A 19786-nucleotide genomic window follows, 5' to 3' on the forward strand; every position below is an offset into this window, starting at 1 on the left:
AAGACTTACATTAATTATAAAACTGTTGGCTGACAGTTAGGGCTTCTTACTGACTAGTCCTGTCTTTATCATTAACCTATAACTACTAATCTATGTATTTCTACGTGGTCTTATATTACCAGAGAACGCCTGACGTGTCATTCCCTCCTGGTCTCTACATGGTGTCTCTCCTGGTACCTTTCTGCTTCTCCCCCAGAATTCTCCTCATCTCCTAGTTCCGCCTATCTTACTGCCTCTATTGGCCAAACGGTGTTTTATTCACCAACCAATAAGACGCATATATACAGAAGGATGTCTCCCATCTTTGTTCCACTTTGGTTTCCTTTCAATGAATAAGAAAGAAGGGCCAAGGAGTCAGTGACAGTTTCTCCAGACTCTGTTACTTGTCGCCTTGGCTTTCCTCGTGGAGTGCTGCAGAGGACTGTCACGGTCTTTGGATATTTGAGTCATTGTCACATTTACCATAAGAGGTTGCTGCTCTACACAAGGTTGACCTGGTTAACACTGATTCACTCACTGTCTCTTGGAGGAAATTCTCCAGGTACGCCCCCTAGTCTCCTCATTCCTAACCTAATGCTTCCATATCATCTTAACCCAGTAGAACCCTACAGCAAATGGGATTCATATGTAACGCTTGTCTTATCACGTCCCTCCATGGCTCTGTCACACAGTGTCGTCCGTATTAATGTGTTGTGTTCACCAAGTGCCTTATGTTGCTCTTCTTAAGTGATTTAGATTGGTCTGTAATTTCCCAGGAACTTCAAGAAAGATTAAATTTGATAAAGCGATTTCAATCCTTAGCCTATTGATTATATGTAACTGATGTTTGAAGTTAGAATTTAGTTTAAGGGAAATTGATCTCCCAGGCTTCTGTTCTGGCTCTCATTAATGAGGAATAATTAAATTATTTGGAATGGTTAGACACAGAAACCCAAGTTTTAAGGAGAGTGTTGTAAGCTAACTAGATAGACTCTTAAGAAATACTTTTCTTTTGTTTGTTTTTGTTTTTTGAGACAGGGGTTCTCTGTAGTTTTGGAGCCTGTCCTGAAACTCTAGACCAGGCTGGCCCTGAACTCATGGAGATCCACTTGCCTCTGTCTCCTGAGCGCTGGGATTAAAGGCGTGCGCCACCACTGCCAGACTTAAAAAAATACTTTGTGTGTGTGTGTGTGTGTGTGTGTGTGTGTGTGTGTGTGTGTGTGTGTGTGTGTGAATGGGTTTACGTGTTTATATGTGCCATCTGGGTGGAGTTCCTGAGGAGGCCACAGTGTCTGATTGTTCTGAAACTGTCGTTGGAATTGAACCTGGGTCTTCTGGAGAGCCGTAAGCTCTATCATCACTGAGCCATTTCCCCTTGCTACTCTCTTTAAGAGTTATCAGCATTCTTCATGCGCAGTGAAGACATAGGCTGAGGGTTTGTAAGTGCAGTGGGCGGTCATTGCAGTTCTAAGCTGCCTTTCCCTAGGGGAACACAAATCCGCGTAACCACACGACACGTATTGTATCAGAGGGAAAAAATGGGGAGTCCCCTGATTACGAGCCTTGCAATTTTCTTGTTCTTACAGTAATAAAAGACTAGTGGCCTTAGTGCCCATGCCCAGTGACCCCCCCTTCAACACCCGAAGAGCCTACACCAGCGAGGATGAAGCCTGGAAGTCTTACCTGGAGAACCCCCTGACTGCGGCCACCAAGGCCATGATGAGCATCAACGGTGACGAGGACAGTGCTGCCGCCCTAGGCCTTCTCTATGACTACTACAAGGTGGGTCCTGGACCAGCCTCCCTCCTCTCCCTGCCTCCAGGGACTCATTTCATCCGTGGCAAGTGGGACAGATTCTTTGTTCCAGGTTCCTGGACTTAGGTGGAATTCTCCTTTTTGTGTTGTCTCTACCCAACCCCTGGCCTTGAAACCCAACTCTATTCCCCACTTAGAAGTTTAAATTAGGGAATACTCATTTCTTTTAAAAAATTATCTATATGTATATCTCTGTGTGTGTCTCTGTGCTTCTGTCTGTCTCTCTCTGTCTCTCTGTGTGTGTGTGTGTGTGTGTGTGTGTGTGTGTGTATGTGTATGTGTGTGTGCACAAGCCAGAAGATGGTGATAGATCCCCTAGAGCTGCAGTCTTACTTATTCCCCTTCTGCCGTTTTACTTTATGTGACTATGTCGTGATTAGTCATGGCCAGCTGTCAGCATTTTACTTGTTTCTTTAATAAGAAACATTTGGGGGCCCCAGATGTCTCTGTTTTCTGGGCATCATTCCTGGGAGTGCGCTCATGAGGATTCCAGCCCTGATTGTCTCCATTTGTTTTCATTTTGAAAATGTCCTTAAAACAGAATGTAACATTAGAAGAAATACTGGCCAGACAGTAGTTTTAACGTACGAGCATCTCAGGAGGTTAAACAAGAAACAGCAGTGAGCTTTAAGTGTAAAGAGTTATGGCCTGCCCTCTGAGAACCGTTGCGTGTAGAAGGTCAACGAGTTATATTTAGAAAATAAGGAGTACGATTGGGTTGCTCCGGCTGGAGATGCCTTTAGCTGATGCTGGGAGTTGGCAGTGTGATGGGAAGGCCTTTTTGCCAATTGGGCACAGTTAAACTGGCTCCTGCCTCTCATTCTCCTTCCATTGTGGGGAATCAGCTTTGGCCAGAACCACCAAGAACAACAATTTGACCTTGGGTCTCTGCTTCCTATTGCTTCACCTAAGACAGAGCCAGCTGCAAGGGACAGAGATGAGGGATGTAAGGGTATGTCCATCAGGGCATTTTAGCTGGGGGCCTCATAACCTCAGATAAATACATCATTTATCCTCAGTAAGTGCCAGGTTATCTCATTTGTACCTTTGCTGGTCTAGCCTGGCTTTCCTTAGCTGGAAAGGATGTCTGGGCAGATGCTGATAATCTGTCAGGTGGGCTTTACCTCTGGGGGATGTGGGCTCTGGGTGACAGAAAGCGTGCAGTGAAGATTTACACCTGCAGAAAAGAAGCCCACATCCCAAAACGGATTTTGGTGCTTTCCTCTTTTCTTTTTGTGATTTTCTTCCTTTTTTCCCCCCCTGACTGAACAGTTTGTTGCAAAGGCTTTCTTTCCAGCCTGATTCCATGGCCACTTTGCCCCAATTGAACCCTCAGAGACTTATATTAATCACAAAACTGTTGGCCGGTGGCTAGGGTTTCTTACTGGCAATCTCTGCCTTAATTGTTAACCTGTTTCTATTAACCTATGTATTTCCACGTGGTCTTGGCTTACGGGAGAATGCACGGACCTGTTACTCTTTGTGGTGGCCTACATGGCAACTGCTCTCTGCCTATACTTCCCAGAATTCTCCTTGTCTCCTTGTCCCACCTATCTTCCTGCCTCATTGGCCAACAGTGCTTTATTCATCCACCAGTAAGAGAAACATACACAGATGGACATCCCCTATCAATAGTTCATTTGAAAAACTCATGAGTAGAGTCAGGTTGGTAGGCAAAACCCGTCTCTGAGTTCAAGGCTAGCAGACGGAATTCTAGCTCAGCCAGAGCTACACAGAGAAATCCCATGGTGGGGTGGGGGGAGGGAGAAAGTAAAACCACAAGAATAGCTCTGAAACCTTCTGGAATGAAAGCATGCTGAAGTGTACAGAGAATGGTGCAGAGGCAGAGAACTCACTAGGTTAGACCGCATCATTTCTCAGCCTAGACCATTCTGGGAGCGCTGGGCGTTCCTTTTCATTGTTTTCAGTCTGTTGCTCAGCGACAAATGGATAAGCAACTTTCCCTTATTGCAGACAAATAGTAAAAAAAAAAATTGACAGTTTTAACAATTAAAAAAAAGTCAGTTGATAAGGGAGGCAGCAAGAGTGCTTGCCCAGAGTCCCTGAATGGAGACTTGGAGTTGGTTTATCTATATAAAGTAGCAGCTCCTCCTAAGTAGTCTGGCACTACAAAACCTTTGAGTTTAGAATCACCATGAAGTCCTGTTTACACAGGAGGGACACAGGACTGAGTTTGGCTTAGGCTTGAGCACGGGATGGGGGGTGGGGGAGGTGAGGGGCATTGGGGGGTGGGGGTGGGGATGGGGGGCACTGGGAGGGCGAGGATGGGGGTGGGGGTGTCAAACTCTTGCCACCCTTTCTCCTTCAGCCATCTCAGCTTGTGGATGTATTTCACTGAGTGGAAGCCACAGGGATTCCTAGAGGGCTCTAGTAGGAGGATGCTTCCTTCTGTGTGTTTATCTCAAAGCAGGGATAGCACTGCCTGAGAAGAATCTCTTCAGGGTTAGCCACAAATAGATGGGCAAGGTCAAAACCAAACGCAGAAGAATCTACCAAGGCCACCAAGTGCAAACCCCTTCCTTACTCATATGTCTGCAGCTGGTGGGGTCTCCCTTCTCTCGGAGGACTTTTTTTTTCTTTATTTTTTTAAAAAGATTTATTTATTTATTATGAAAACAATATCCTGCCTCCATGTATGTATGCATACAAGAAAAAGGCGCCAGATCTCATTACAGATGGTTGTGAGCCACCATGTGGTTGCTGGGAACTGAACTCAGGACCTCTGGAAGAGCAATCAGTGCTCTTGACCTCTGAGCCATCTCTCCAGCTCTCTTCCTTTTTTGGGGGGGTTAAGACAGGGTTTCTCTGTAGCTTTGGAGGCTGTCCTAGAACTCGCTCTGTAGACCAGGCTGGTCTCAAACTCACAGAGATCCACCTGCCTCTGCCTCCCGAGTGCTGGGCTTAAAGGCATGCACCACCAATGCCAGGCCTCAGAGGACATTTCAAAAATGTGTCACGTGACACATTGGCATCATGCATAGGAATGAGATGATTGGAAAGACTGGAGGTCAGTTTCCTGGGCAAGGGTTAGTGCTCCTGAGAGATGCTCCTTGTCAGACTAGCTGAACTGTCAGGCCCCAGCCCAGGATCCTCCCCAAGCCCTTGTCAGCACCCGGCGTCCAGCTCAAGCCTCCTCCACGTTCCTCAGCGGGACGCTTCCATTCACCCCCCCCCCCCTTCACTCTACACACACAGGTCTTTGCCTCACCTGTTCCTCAGGCTGGGACGCATAGGAGCATCTCCTGGGTCAGCTGAATCATGGTTAGCACGAACCTGCACTGGCCAACCCCCCTTGTCTCCACTTCCCCTCTTAATCATTGCTCACTCTTAACCATTTCCCGACAATAACCATCTACTTCTTCAGAGAGGAAGTTCCATTTTGTTTCCTTGCCCGTCTTGGTGCCTGCCTCCGCCAGTAAGTCTGATGGTTTCCCCTGCTGATTTCCAGGTTCCTCGAGACAAGCGACTTCTGTCTGTGAGCAAATCAAGCGACAGCCAAGAAGACCAGGATAAAAGGTATGGTACATGTGAGGAAACATATTTGCCCCTAGAAATGACTTCCTGTGTGTTGTGAAAAAGAAAGCCAGGCACTATGGCACACGCCTTTGATCCAAGCGCTTGGGAAGCAGAGGCAGATGGATTTGTACGAGTTTGAGGCCATATTGAGTCCAAGACAGCCACAGCTACATAGAGAGAGAGAGAGAGACCCTGTCTTAAAAAAGCTACCCACCCCACAAACGCTCTGTAGAGAGGCTCAGTGAGCCTTCTGTCAGGACCTGGGTTTGGTTCCCAGCACCCACGTGTTGGTTCACAATCTTCCTAACTCCAGTTTCAGGGGATCTGTTACCCTTTTGATCTCGTAGATGCATGTAGGCAAAACATTCTTACACATAAAATTAAATTAAGCGGGACAATGGTGGCGCACACCTTTAATCCCAGTACTCGGGACGTAGAGGCAGGCGGATCTCTGTGAGTTCGAGGCCAGCCTGGTCTACAGAGAGAGTTCCAGGATAGCCTCCAAAGCCACAGAGAAACCCTGTCTCGAAAAGCCAAAAAAAAAAAAAAAAAAAAAAAGAAAGAAAAAAAGAAAAAAAGAAATGTGGCCTGAGCTAGACTAAACAGAATTTGAATGTTTTTGGCACACCCGGAAGTGCTGTCTGTAAAGGGTCCCATGTGGCTCTCGGGATATTGCTGTGCTTACCTGTCTCTGAGGAAGAAACCATTCACAGCCATCCCCTCAGTGTGTTATCCACAAATATTGATGGTCCTGGATGGATGAAATGGGTTAATGAAGCCCTAGATTACAATTAAAGAGATGAAGGAATGCCCAAGGGCATTCACTGTGTTCGTCTTGCTTGGATCCACTAAGGCGGTCTTGTTGTGACAACACAGATCCATCCCCCATGCCCACCCCGCCATGTTTACTTTTTAACATTGGTTTTTTTCTCTTCTTTTTTTAAACATTTAAATCTGAATTAACACTGAATTTTTAAAAAAATAATGGATTCATTCTCTTTTTGATGGAGCCTTATTAACATTGCATGAAGTTTTTGGGACAGGGTCTTTATGAGATGTTCATGCAAATGGGTGGTCTGAATTTTGGCATCACTTGACTCATCTGACCGCGAGGACAGCTTAGAGTCATGTTTGTAGACTTGATTCTTCGGGGAGTTTATTTCAAGAGTCATTGTCGCACATCTGTGATAGCCTCAGATGTTCCGGTATCTTTCTGTTGACTTTGCTTCTGCAGTCTTTTTTTTTTTTGAAGTTCCAGCTGAAAAATCAAAATTCAAACCACCAACTGTTGTTCGGTAGGTAAGCCTAGAGACTATTTATTGCGTCTCCTTTATGGGGAGAAACCAGGGAAGCTTGATTCTTGAGAAAACCAATTTTATTCAAGCGTTTATTCTTTCAACAGAATGTGTCAGGTGACCCCAGACAGCACATGCTAGATATAAGTAACTCAATTCACAAAGAACAAAAAAAACGAGGACCAATAAAAACTTGTGCTTTCTCTTGTCTGTATAGAAAACGGTTCACAAATGCTCCTTCTACAGGCTTAACTGGGAGGGCCGCTGTTAGCAAGGTCACATTTTAGTATCCACAGCAATCTACACTCCTCTTTATTCCTGATCTCTACCCAAATTCTTTGATACAAACAAAAGTATTTTATTATATCCTACCGAAACTGAACTTCCTAAGCTACTTTCTTTCTCTGTACGGCACTGGCCATCAATGACCCCATTGTACTTAAGCGTTTCCTTAAACCCCTAAAGTAATTAAATGCTGCAATGTTCATGAAAAATAAAATGGCCATTTCTTATTCTGTTTCACAAGACTGGTGAAAAATACCTTCCTGTCAGCTCTTCAAATTAGCCTATCTGTCTTCTCTCTCTGTCCAGTTGAGACAAGGTTTCACTCGATAGCCCAGGTTGGCCTGCATCTCAGTAAGTAGCACAGGTTGGCTTCAAACTTGAGTAATCTCCCTTAGCCTCCCAGTTGCCACGATTGCAAGCATGAGCTGTGATGGTGATCTTTCTCCCCCTTTGAGAGTTTCTGTATACAAAGCACAGAGGATGGGAATGGAGCCCCATCCCATGTGACAGGACAACAAACATACGTTTTTGCTATTATTCCTTTTATCCACCATGTTCTCCCCAAATACCTTAAAATTCCACTGTCAAATCGTTTCACTTTTACTTTTTTTGGGGGGGGACAGGGTTTCTCTGTGTAGTCCTGGCTGTCTTGGAACTCGCTCTGTAGACCAGGCTGACCTCGACCTCACAGAGATCCGCCTGCCTCTGCCTCCAGAGTGCTGGTATTAAAGGTGTGCGCCACCAACCGCCCGGCTTCACCTTTACTTTCGATTTGTATCTTTAAAAACTAACAGCACTTTATTATAAATAAATTTGTAAGGTTTACTATAAACAAAATCTTGACAACTAAATTATCAATATTAAATGTTGCCTAATTCACAGTTTCAGTCACTGCCTCAAAGGTCATAATATGTCATACCTATCATTTTTATTTAAGCTAAGGTTCAAATAATATCATATAATGTCTACCCATCATGGTTGGATGTTCAGATTTTATTTATTTATTTAAGATAGTGTTTCACTGTGTAACCCTGGCTGGCCTGGAACTTGCTATGTAGACTAGGCTGGCCTTTGAGCGATCTGCCTGTCTTTGCCTCCTGAGTACTGGTATTAATGGCATGGGCCATCCATCATTCCTCCCTTCCCCTATTGAGCTCTGCTGTTTGGTAAATTTCCCTTGTCACTAAGGGAACCAACGCCCGGCGTACAACCCTCGCTTCTTAAGAGCGAGGTCTGTGTTTTATGGACCATCCTGGGGCACACATACTTAGCTGTCTTAGTTGCAGTGACACAGAAATCCACGACACCCCCTTGTGAGGTTCCTACCAGCTCTTCCCTTCACGGTTATTAGCAGGACGGCCGCCTGCAAGGTCTTTGAAGCGGAGATTGACTCTAACTCTATCATGTCGTGGGTCTGGGCACACAGAAACTGTCTCGGCACCAGTGAAGCCCACAGCACTTTGATCGGAGGCGAGAACCGCGTGCAGGTCCTGAAGACTGTCCCTGTGAACCTCTGCCTCAGCCAGGACCACGTGGAGACCTCGAAGCGCGAGCAGTACAGCGTGTCCATCACCGAGAGCCCCGCCGTCATCCCGGTGTCGGGCATCACCGTGGTGAAGGCCGAGGACTTCACGCCGGTCTTCATGGGGCCCCCGGTGCACTATCCTCGCGCCGACGGCGAGGAGCAGCGCGTCGTCATCTTCGAGCAGACTCAGTATGACCTGCCCTCCATAGCCAGCCACAGCTCCTATCTCAAGGACGACCAGCGCAGCACCCCCGACAGCACCTACAGTGAGAGCTTCAAAGAGGGGGCCGCCGAGGTGAGTTCCAGGACACGGCGCCCCCCACCCTTTCCATTCCAGGGATTGCATGAACTTGAGTTTATCTGCACTTGTTAATGTTATTTTTAAATTTTTATTTTTACGTGCATAGGTGTCTTGCCTGCTTGTTTGTCTGTGAGGGTGTCAGACATTGGAGTTACAGACAGGTGTGAGCTGCCACGTGGGTGCTGGGCATTGAACCTGGGTCCTCTGAAAGAGTGGCCAGTGCTCTTAACCCCGCCGAGCCAACATCTCTCCAGCCCCTCTTGTTACTATTTTTAACGTGTTTGTTGGTAATTTGGTATATTTTTAAATATGTGGAGGAATATTTCTGTCTTATCTCTTAGGACACACACACACACACACACACACACACACACACACACACACACTATGTGCGTCGGTGTTTTGCATAGGTATGTCCCTATGAGGGCGTCAGATCCCCTGGAACAGGAGTCACAGACAGTTGGGAGCTGCCACGTGGGTGCTGGGAATTGAAACTCGTGTCCTCTGGAAGAGCAGCCAGTGCTCTTAACCACAGCCCTTCTTAGGTTATATTTTGTTTTGGTTTGAGTCATAAATATTTATGAGGGCTTAGGAGAAGCTTGTGTGGAACTAACTGCTGTACAGTTATCACCTTCATCACCTTGGAACTTTCCAAAAGGTAGTCTCTAAAAATGTTGCAAACCTGATCTCTCTTAGACACCATGTGGCTCTTTGCCGCTTTTGTAAGACTGACTAGCCAGAAGTTGAATACATACAATCCATTGTGTTTATGTGTGTGTACTTTGTAACAAATAGAGAGGTCAGAGTATTCTCAGGCTCTCAAACTTTGTGGGACAACTGGTTTTGTTTATCTACATGGTTTAGACTCACAAGTTCTAAGTACATAAAAGTAAATTTTAGTAATTGTTTACAAATGGGCAATCAATGTCAGAGTCACAATGTAGGAAGTTTTCACCCTAAAGTGAACCGTTTGACCTTGAAGTATTCTTTCTTCTGGCTCTTGGTAATTGCTAACCAGCCTCTGTCACCGTAGCGTAAGTTCCTTTAAAACTTAATGTGAGTTGAATGCAATATACTCTTTTATATTGTCTTCTTTCACTTAGCATATTTCTGGATTTATTTATTTTTGCTTACATGTAAGCAGTTTGTGGTTTTTAATCCTGATTAGTATCCCAAGGTGAGTGCATATCACAATTTGTTGACTAGTCCATTAGCTGGTGGGCATTTGGAGTTGTGATTAATGCTTTGCTGGACAGACAGTTGTATGTCTTAGCCAGTGTAGTCTCTCATTTCTTGTGGGTGTCTAGGGCTGAAGTTAACTGCTGGGTTATGAGGTATATGTGTGCTTAATCAGGCACATACGTGCAATACAGAGTTGATGAGTTATTTTCATTTCCATCAGTGATGTACGAGCATTCCTGTTCTCTACACCACACGCCAGTATAAACAGTCTGCTTAACTCCAACTCTCCTGGTGCCAATTCAGCGTCCATTTAGTTTCCAATCTGCATTTCTATGATGTCTCCGTGTATTGTATCTTGAAATTGTTTGCCTTTTATCTTATGTGGAGTGTTTGTTCAAGTCCTTGGCAGTTTGTATTTCTTTTTTATTAAATTGTAAAGAGTTCTTTAGGCAAGAGGAATGGATATAAGCCTTTATTGTCTATATGATTTTAATCCCAGAGTCTTTGAATAGTTATACAACCAGATCAAATTTATCTTACCAAATTGTCTTACAGTGTATGCTTTTAAACGTTAAGATGTCTTTTTCTAACAGTGTCTCAACAGTTTCCGTGTGTGTGTGTGTGTGTGTGTGTGTGTGTGTGTGTGTGTGTGTGTTTAAAGCAGTGTCTCAACAATTTTCTTCTGTATATTTCTGGATAGCTAGTACTTTTCCCCCTTAGATGTAAGCTTCTGATCTACTTAAAAAAATAATTTTGCTGGGAGGTGTTGGCATATGCCTTTAATCCCAGCATTTGGGAAGCAGAGGCAGGCAGAACTCTGTGAGTTCAAGGCCAACCTGATCTATAGAACCAGTTCCATACAGCCAAGGCTACACAGAGAAACCCTGTCTTTTTTTTTTTTTTTTTTTTTTTTTTTTTTTTGGTTTTTCGAGACAGGGTTTCTCTGTGGCTTTGGAGGCTGTCCTGGAACTCACTTTGTAGACCAGGCTGGCCTCAAACTCACAGAGATCCGCCTGCCTCTGCCTCCCGAGGGCTGGGATTAAAGGCGTGCGCCACCAACGCCCAGCTGAGAGAAACCCTGTCTTAAAAAAACAACACATAGGTGTAAAGAGAGAAGCCTTCCTGCCAGCCTGTTCCAGAGCTGCATCAGTCCCAAATGAAGACACAGGAGACTATATTAATTATGAAGCTGTTGGCCTTGCTTGTTTCTTACTGGCTAGCTCTGACTTAAGTATTTATCCCATAATTGTTAATCTAAGTATTTCTCTTACCAGAGAACTTTCTGGGCTTCTTATCCCTATGGCAGTTACATCTTGACTTCCTGTGTTTCTCCTACCTAGAGTTCTCGACTCCTAGTCCCACCTATCTTGCTTCCCTATTGGCCAACAGTGCTTTATTGACATATACACAGGACTTCCCCAACACATGCGTACGTACATACATACATACACACAGTTTTATTCCCCCTAAATCTATCTTGGCTGTCCTGGAACTCATTATGCAGATAAAACCACCCTCAGACTCACAGAGTTATCTGCTTGTCTCTTCCTCTCAACTAAAAGTGTGCACCAACACACTTGGCTCTAATTTTACTATTATTATTATTACTATTATTATTATTATGTTTTCTAAGACAGGGCCTCTCTGTGTAATCCTGGCTGTCCTGGAACTCACCCTGTAGACCAGACTGGCTCGAAACCTAGAGACGCATCTGCCTCAGCCTCACAAGTGTTGGTATTGAAGGTGGGCACCACCTCCAACCATGCGTGCATGCGTGTGTTCATTTATGTGTGCACATGCCGACGGAGGTCAGGGGACAACTTCCCGAGAATTGCTTTTTCTCTCTACCGTGTGGATCTTGGAGATTGGACTCAGCTTGTCAGCCCCTACCCGCTGAGCCATCTCTGGCCCACTGTCCACACGGTATGAAGCAGGCTCGGGGTCCCATGTGACACTAGCTGTTCCCGCACCCTTTGTTAATTTTGAAAAGATGTCCTCGTGCCGTAGAATCTTAGGTTATCCACTGAGGCTATGGCTGTGGGCCACCTCTCCAGTTCTGGACCTGGACTGTGTGAGGAGTGCACGCTTTGTCATGTAGGAGCAGCGCCTGAGAAATGAATGATGTTGGCTTTTTGATATTCAGCTTTCCGGGAACTATAAAGTAGGGTGTGGAGTGACTGCTGGTTTCCAAAAGAGAGGCAAGTACAATGGCCAAGTGACCTCATCTGTCTTCCTGTTCAATGCCACTGGGGTAGAGACACCTAAGAGTCATGAGCCGCAGCTCATGATGACTGGTATTGTTACACGGCAGAAGGGTGAAGGCTACATACATGTGACAGATGACAACCTCGCTTTTACGACAGCCCTGTCCTTACAACATAGAACTCCCTCTCAAGACTGGGGGTTAGTTTATGGGACCCATCTCCCACACCCCTGTGCTGAGGATCAAGTTCTTACAGATGAAGTTTAAGGGACACAGCCACAGCATTCGAAGTGACAACCCATTTCATTTCATGATTGTCATCTGTGTCTTCTTAGTGAGGAGGGCTGGTCAGTCTGCTCGCCTTTCTCCTCTTGGAGGAGAGTGTCGCCTTTAAGACTGTCATTAATTCTCTTGCATAAGGCAGTGAAACCGCCCCGTGTTTGTTTAAAATCTGCACGTTCCTTATCTATCCTAATAGAAATTGCTAACCTTTCAGGTAGGGGCCAGAGGCACTGCAGCTTAGCCAGCAGCCGTTGCTCTCAAAGGGACACTAGCAACCCTGCCACGGCTGGCACTTGATGCTTATGGGTACATGTCACAGTCCCGGAAGTGGGGGGTGACCACAGTCAGAGCTTTCTCTGCCCCGAGGGGTTATCACATTTCCTTGAACTTGGTAGTTTCGCAAACTAGACTTTTAATGACCTTGTAATAAAAAGAGGGAAAAAAATCTGCCAATCAGCTCATGTGACATCACTTAAGATCAACAACAACCTTTTGTAGTTTTAATCTGAGTGAGGGATCTTGTAGTCGGATACTGCTGAATACTTGACTTGCCCCAGGCACTCAGGGGTGCTGTTGGGGGGGGCAAATAGCTGAAGTCATCATCACTCAGTCCCATGGGAAGCCCATGGTTTTTCTGGGTGGGTTGGCGTTGGTGTAGAGATATGTTAGTCACAGAAGAGTGTGTGGCTGTGGACCAGGGAACTGTCACACTGGGGGACATGCTGTCAGGTGTGTGTGTGTGTGTGTGTGTGTGTGTGTGTGTGTGTGTGTGTGTGCGCGCGTGCGCGCTTTAGATAAAGAAGGTCGTGAATCAAGCTGTTGTACTTGGTGCTTTTTGGAGTCCTTGAGTTAGCAAACTCTCTGGATGGAAAAGGGAGGCATTGCTCACTCCATCCAGCTGTTCCTTCTGCCTTGGAGCAGTTGGCATTTGCTTTGCAGGTGTCTTGGATTGAATTGAGTGATCTGTGAATCAGTGATCTGAGAATCTGTGATCTGTGGTATGGACCACAGATTTTATGAATCTGGGATTGTTAGCCATCTCCTTGTTGAGGTAGTTGTTGAAAACTTATCTAAAACCTAGTACCGCGTTTCAGCAAACTCCAGAAATGTCTGGGACTCTGGCTGAGTTGACAACATGCGTTTGTCACTGGTGAGAGCATGAAGGAAGGGAACACTTTGGGTTGGATCTTGTCAAAATGTAACCCTGGATGTCTTTACTCATTGTGCTGGGGGTGGCGTGAGTCCCCGACAAAGGGTGTCTTTTCTCAGAGAGCTATGGAGAGGAGCTGCAGCTGGCTTTGGTAGCTGTGCCATTGTGAACGTGGGGGACAGCAGAGGGCTGTGCCTCCCTTGTCAGCCTCATCTGTGGTACACTGGAATCGTCCCTGCTAGGGAGTCAGGAAGTGGCATGGGCTCTCAGGGAACAGGCCTGCTCCAGCACCGTGATTGGACAGTTTGTAACGGGGATTGAACTTGGCCCTACACATGCTGAGCGAGTGCGTTACTGCTGAGGGACATGCTAGCCTTGCATAAGTGTGATTCTCTTTTTTTTTTTTTTTTTTTTTTTTTGGTTTTTCGAGACAGGGTTTCTCTGTGGCTTTGGAGGCTGTCCTGGAACTCACTCTGTAGACGAGGCTGGCCTTGAACTCAGAGAGATCCACCTGGGCTGGCCTTGAACTCAGAGAGATCCACCTGCCTCTACCTCCTGAGTGCTGGGATTAAAGGAATGCGACACCCCAGCTGCTATTATTATTATTATTATTTTGCATAAGTGTGGTGAATGCTCTCCCTCCCCTACTAGATGAAAAACATTCACAGCAATGGGACCTGCTGTGGTCTTGTTCAATACTGTACCGATCTCGTGTGGTTTCCAGCTGCTGTGAAGAGCATTTTCAGCATAGATGGGAAGATGACAGAGTGAACGGCAAACCTGAAACCAGTGGCCAGTGAAGAAGGACATCTTTGTTTAGCCATATCATATTTCCCAGCAGATAAAGAATCCTTGTCTTCTTGTGGTATATTCTTAGCAGACATCTTCTGTCTGTTTCCCACCTCAAGAACAAAATTAGAATGCTAACACTCATTTTAAATGTGCTGGTGTGCAAGGGTCTAATATATGGTGTCACGATTTTCAATTAAGCATCATTTTCAAACCCTATGTTCTGATCCTGGCTCCCCTCCCTCATCTCCTCCACCCATTCAACTCCATGGCTTTTCTCTCTTTAGAAAGAAAATGGGCAGGGCTGGAGAGGAGGCAGTCAGTACTCTCAGAGGTTGAGAGCACTGACTGCCTCTCTTCCAGAGGACCCGAGGTCTGTTCCTGGAAACCACATGGTGGCCCACAACCATCTGTAATGAGATCCGGTGGGCAGGGATACACATAAACAGAACACTGCACGCACAGTAAATAAATGATCTTAAAAAAAAAAAGAAAGCAAATGGGCAAACAAAACAAACGGGAACATTCTTAACCATAGCCCAGCTCAGCTGGACAATGAACATTTTCTTTCCTTCCTTCCAACAGGGTAAGTTGATAGCCAGATTTAGCAACCTAGTGTTGAAAATGTGGGTAGTTGGCCAAGTAACTAACAGAGCATTTATGTTTTTGTTAACCTAACACATACAGCTAGTGGCTACTGCAGGTGGCTGGGAAGATCTAGACTGTGAGTCCTCCCTTATTAATTGTCCAGGACTGTGTCCCTGGCTCTATGTCTGTTCCATGTTTGCACCCTTGCCTTGACTCAGGGTGGCTCACCTTGTACCCGAATTACATGAATGAATGAATGAATGAATGAATGAATGAATGAATGAGTGGACCCTTGCCTTGACTCAGGGAGGCTCACCTTGTACCCGAATTACATGAATGAATGAATGGACTTTTTCCTCTAGAATACAGGAATGAATGAGTGAATGAATGAACTTCTTCCTCTAGGATACATGAATGAATGAATGGACCTCTTCCTGTAGGATACATGAATGAATGAATGAATAAATGAATGGACTTCTTCCTCTAGGATACATAAATGAATGAGTGAATGAATGAACTTCTTCCCCTAGGATACATGAATGAATAAATGAACTTCTTCCTCTAGGATACATGAATGAATAAATGGACTTCTTCCTCTAGGATAAATGAATGAATGAGTGATTCAACACGGAATTCTGTGCATAGATGTTGTATTTTTGTTTACTTTATTGTTGCTTTTCATGTGAATTTATTCCTCTCAACCGGTTTATTTTTTCCAAGGCCAAGTTGGTATCTTATATAATTTCTATGTTTCTTCTGGCACCAAGCAGATGGTAAAGCTCTAGAAAGTTCTCTCTGAAGGGTTTGCAGACTGATTGCAAAAGAAACACAACCCCATGCCTTTGATTCTCCCCCGTGACCACTCAACCCACCAGCACTTGTGTGGGGTGGATGGGCTCATGCGGGTGGGTAAAGTTTTGGGGGGGCAGGTCGTCTTCTTGGGTCTGAGGAATAAGACTTAAGTAAGAACAGTAAGCGTGTCAGCAAAAAGTGCAGAAATGAAAGCATGCTGAATTCTGGACACGGCGGTGGGGGCTGCGAGCACCATTTGGAAATAGCTGTGAGGTCTTTCCCCGAGGAAGGAAGCTCTTGAAGCAGTGGGCAAAGAATGGAAATGAGAGGAAGGAGGAGCCACAGAGAGAGAGAACAGGAGTCGTAGAGGAAGGACCAGATGTGCATGTATGCGTGGACAGCGTGCATGTACCACAGAGAACGAGAGTCGTAGAGGAAGGACCAGATGTGTGAATTTGCGTGGACAGCGTGCATGTACCACAGAGATCGAGAGTCTTGTATATATGCATGGACAGAATGCGTGTATGCCCTGTCACCAATATCATTCTTGCTTTACAGATCAAGAGTTTGTGTTCTTGTGTGTATGTATATGTGTGTGTATGGGTATGTGTCTCTGTATATATGTATGTATATGTGTCCCTGTGTGTTCTTGTGTGTGAGCGTGGGCCATGGCATATGGGGAGGTCAAAGGAACACTTACAGATGTCAGTCTTCTTCCACTGTGTGGGTTCTGGGTATCAAACTCAGGTTCTCAGGCTTGGCCAAGAGCCTTCACACACTGGCATTAAAATCTGAAACCGTCTAAATGTAGCAATCACATACACACACATGCACATACATGTGCACAAGCACACTCACACCAGGCCCCAGGCTGCTGCTTGGGGTAACACTAACTTTAGAACCTCCTCTCAAAATCTACTCTGAAAACATCTGTGAGGAGAAGTGCTTGGATCCTGGATACAGTCAACAGGTTACTATCTTCTTGGATCTAATACACATAAAATGTTCGTGCTGTACCGATCATGCTTTTGGTATTTTGCTAATCTGTCTAATGTGACCATATACCATGAGTAGACTTTTTTTGGGAGGGCAGGGTTTTTTCTGGGTAGACCCTGTTGTCCTATAACTGGCTCTGTAGACCAGGTTGGTCTCAGCAGCACCAGGCTTATGAGTAGAAACTTAACAGAGAAAATGCCACACAATTTTATGGAAGTGTCAGGTAAATTAGCTTGATGGTCCTACTCTAGAAATTATGCTTGTAATTACTCCACTAGCCTGCCTTTTGCTGTGTTATTTTTGTCTCTGTAATCGGTCTTCCGTTAATTTTGAATTTGTAACGTTTGAAATACAGTGTTAGAGACAACAGAAAATTGAAGAAAGTGGTTTCTATGTTTGAAGATACAGGATACCTGTAGATAATCTGGAAACATTCCAATTTCCCCTCCCCAGGAGATGATGAAATGGTAATGGAATATGGTTACCGCTACATTGTTATTTACTGTGGTTACCACTAACTACATTATTACTTACATTTTTTTGGTAATGTTTACATACATTCTCAGCCTGTTGGTTTCAATTCTACAATTTAAATTTTCAGAAATTCCGGAGTGATTCCGTCGGTGCTGAAGAGTGCATGTATGACCAGACAGCGAGGTAAGCTACCAGGACATGCACACAACAGATAGCTTTTTGAATGTTTTATCCTCCTATTATTTTATGTGTAAGATGTTTTGTCTGTACGCATGTCTGTATGCCGCATGTGTGTCCCGTAGTGGCCAGAAGACGGTGTCCCACCGCCTGGAACTGGAGTTACAGACAGTTGTGGGCTATCACGTGGGTGCTGGGAGCCTAACCCAGGCCCTCTAGAAGAGTAGTGTTGTTAACCACTGATCCATCCCTCCCGCTCCGGCTTCAGATTTTTATCAAATGAGAGGAATTTTCTTTTTAAGAAAAATTTTAAGTGATTTCTTACCCTAAAAGTTAAAATATAAGTAAAACATTTCACAAGTGTCTACCATTGGAAAGTGGAGTTCCTCCCAGTCTTGTAAGTGGGACATTTTAAGAGGTCACATTTGGGTCACCTGTGCTTCAAGTCTTTTGGAGACTGAGGGATGAGCGGGCTGACTAACTGAAACCAGTGGAGAGGGACTTGTGAGTCACAAGGTAGAGTATGTTAACGGGCCCCTTGTGGCTTATCTCACAGTGCAACCAAAACAAGCATTTTTGGAAGAACAAAAAAAAAAAAAAAAAAGACGCGATTCACACCTATTATGCAAATTTTGAACAATCAATGTAGTCTTCAGGGTTCAGGAAAATCAACGTTTCTGTTTTATAGACCGTATCTTAAAAAAATATCAGAGACATCCTGAGCAGAGACCTGTAGCTCTGTCTCCAACAAGTTCGACAGTAAACATCAGACACTACTGTCCCAATAAAACTTTTATGTGCAAAAGCAGGCGGGAAACCAGTTGTCACAGGCCGTCACCTGGCAGCTCGATTTGAGTCGCCTCATCGCGGAACCTTCTGCAGGTCTGTACACAAGAAACAGGCCAGTTTTTGTGGCGCACGCCCTTGAGGCCAACTGCTCAGGAGGGCGAGGCAGACCATGGAAGCCAAGTTCTAGGGCAGCCTAACCCACAGCAAGACCCGTTCCCAAACGAAACACAAAAGGGCCGAGGAAGTGGCTCAGGGCTAGCCTGGAGCTTGTGAGGTCACTGGTTCGATTCCCTTCATGGAAAAAAAACCCACAAAAAACCAAAATGAGAGGCATATGATGCTCAGTGGTGAATGTTTGGATTTGGGGCTTTCATACTGTGAAATATTGTCAGGTAAGTTGTGGATAGATACAAAGAAAACTGGGCAAACCCATGAACTGAGGAGAAGCACCGATACTTTTTTTTTTTTTTTTGGTTTTTTACGAGACAGGGTTTCTCTGTATTGTTTTGGAGGCTGTCGGAAGCACCGATACTTGACGTGTGCTTGAGCTGAACGTCCCAGGATCCGCTCACGGTTCCCTGGCTTTTGCTTGCCCAGCACATCCTGGACTTTCTCCCCCACTTAAACCATCTGGTTTATGGGCCATTGTTAAAAATGCTGTGTGTATTGCACGGCATTGACCCTTGGTCTGGACTCACTGTTGCTGCTGCATTCTGTATTTTGTCTGTAAGGTGGGGTAAATATTTGTGAATGTTCGTACAAAATCCTGCCGATGTAAAGCTGTTGGGGGGGGGTAGGAATGTACATGTGGGTAAGCTGGCTGCTCTGTTTTCTCTTCGCAGTGGGACATTTCAGTACACCCTGGAAGCCACCAAATCCCTCCGCCAGAAGCAGGGCGAAGGCCCCATGACCTACCTCAACAAAGGACAGTTCTATGCCATAACCCTCAGTGAGACCGGAGACAACAAATGCTTCCGACACCCCATCAGCAAAGTCAGGGTATGAACCACATTCCTCAAAATAAAAGGACAGGGCGACCAGCGGGGTGGAGTTACTCCCTCACATCCTCATGGAATGGCTCTGGGGGAAAAAAAATCTCAAAATAAATGACTCACAAAGTTCGGTGCAGGAGAACCTATTGGCTCCCAGTTTATCATTTTAATCAGTAACCGATAAACCTCAGGGGAGCAACTTGGTTGAACATGCTTTCTTCCTGTATCCAAGGAATTCCTCTTACCTCATTCGTGGCTTGTAGCGTGTGTAGTTGGTTTCAGTCGATCTGTAAATCAGGATAGTTTGATGGGTCCGTTTACAACCCTTCCAGAGCCTTCTGCTGTCCCCAGCTTACCCAGGATTCACAAGATGAGCTCCAATTCCCACCAGTAGTAGCTTGGATGGATTTCAGATTCCTAAGTATTAATGTCATTTGTGGGCAACGACACTGGAGTCCTCACTGTCTGCTTTGGGAGACTGCCAGTCCCTGGAATGCCCACCACTGCCAACAGGGAGGGGAGGGAAGTTGCTGCAGGCTTGGGAAAGGACTGGAGGACTTTCCTGGCTTGTTGCTGTCGGACTGAGTTTCTGTTGCAGAATAGATTTTCCTGGTCTCTTACAAACAGCCTCGTGC

The 19786-nt window shown here is 45.3% G+C and overlaps 1 protein-coding gene across 3 annotated transcripts in view; it reads left to right on the forward strand.

Moving 5' to 3' along the window:
- Positions 1-19786, forward strand: part of Grhl2 (grainyhead like transcription factor 2) — a 117621-nt gene that overhangs the window by 30977 nt on the left and 66858 nt on the right. For all 3 annotated transcript variants that reach the window (XM_040730416.1, XM_040730417.1, XM_040730418.1), the window contains exons 2-6: positions 1566-1761; positions 5264-5331; positions 8338-8731; positions 17321-17376; positions 19002-19158. In XM_040730416.1, coding sequence (XP_040586350.1) covers positions 1566-1761; positions 5264-5331; positions 8338-8731; positions 17321-17376; positions 19002-19158 — 871 coding nt within the window. The remainder of the gene's footprint in view (positions 1-1565; positions 1762-5263; positions 5332-8337; positions 8732-17320; positions 17377-19001; positions 19159-19786) is intronic.

The sequence above is a fragment of the Mesocricetus auratus genome, unplaced genomic scaffold, assembly GCF_017639785.1.
Source record: "Mesocricetus auratus isolate SY011 unplaced genomic scaffold, BCM_Maur_2.0 Super-Scaffold_100023, whole genome shotgun sequence".
Lineage (NCBI taxonomy): Eukaryota > Metazoa > Chordata > Mammalia > Rodentia > Cricetidae > Mesocricetus > Mesocricetus auratus.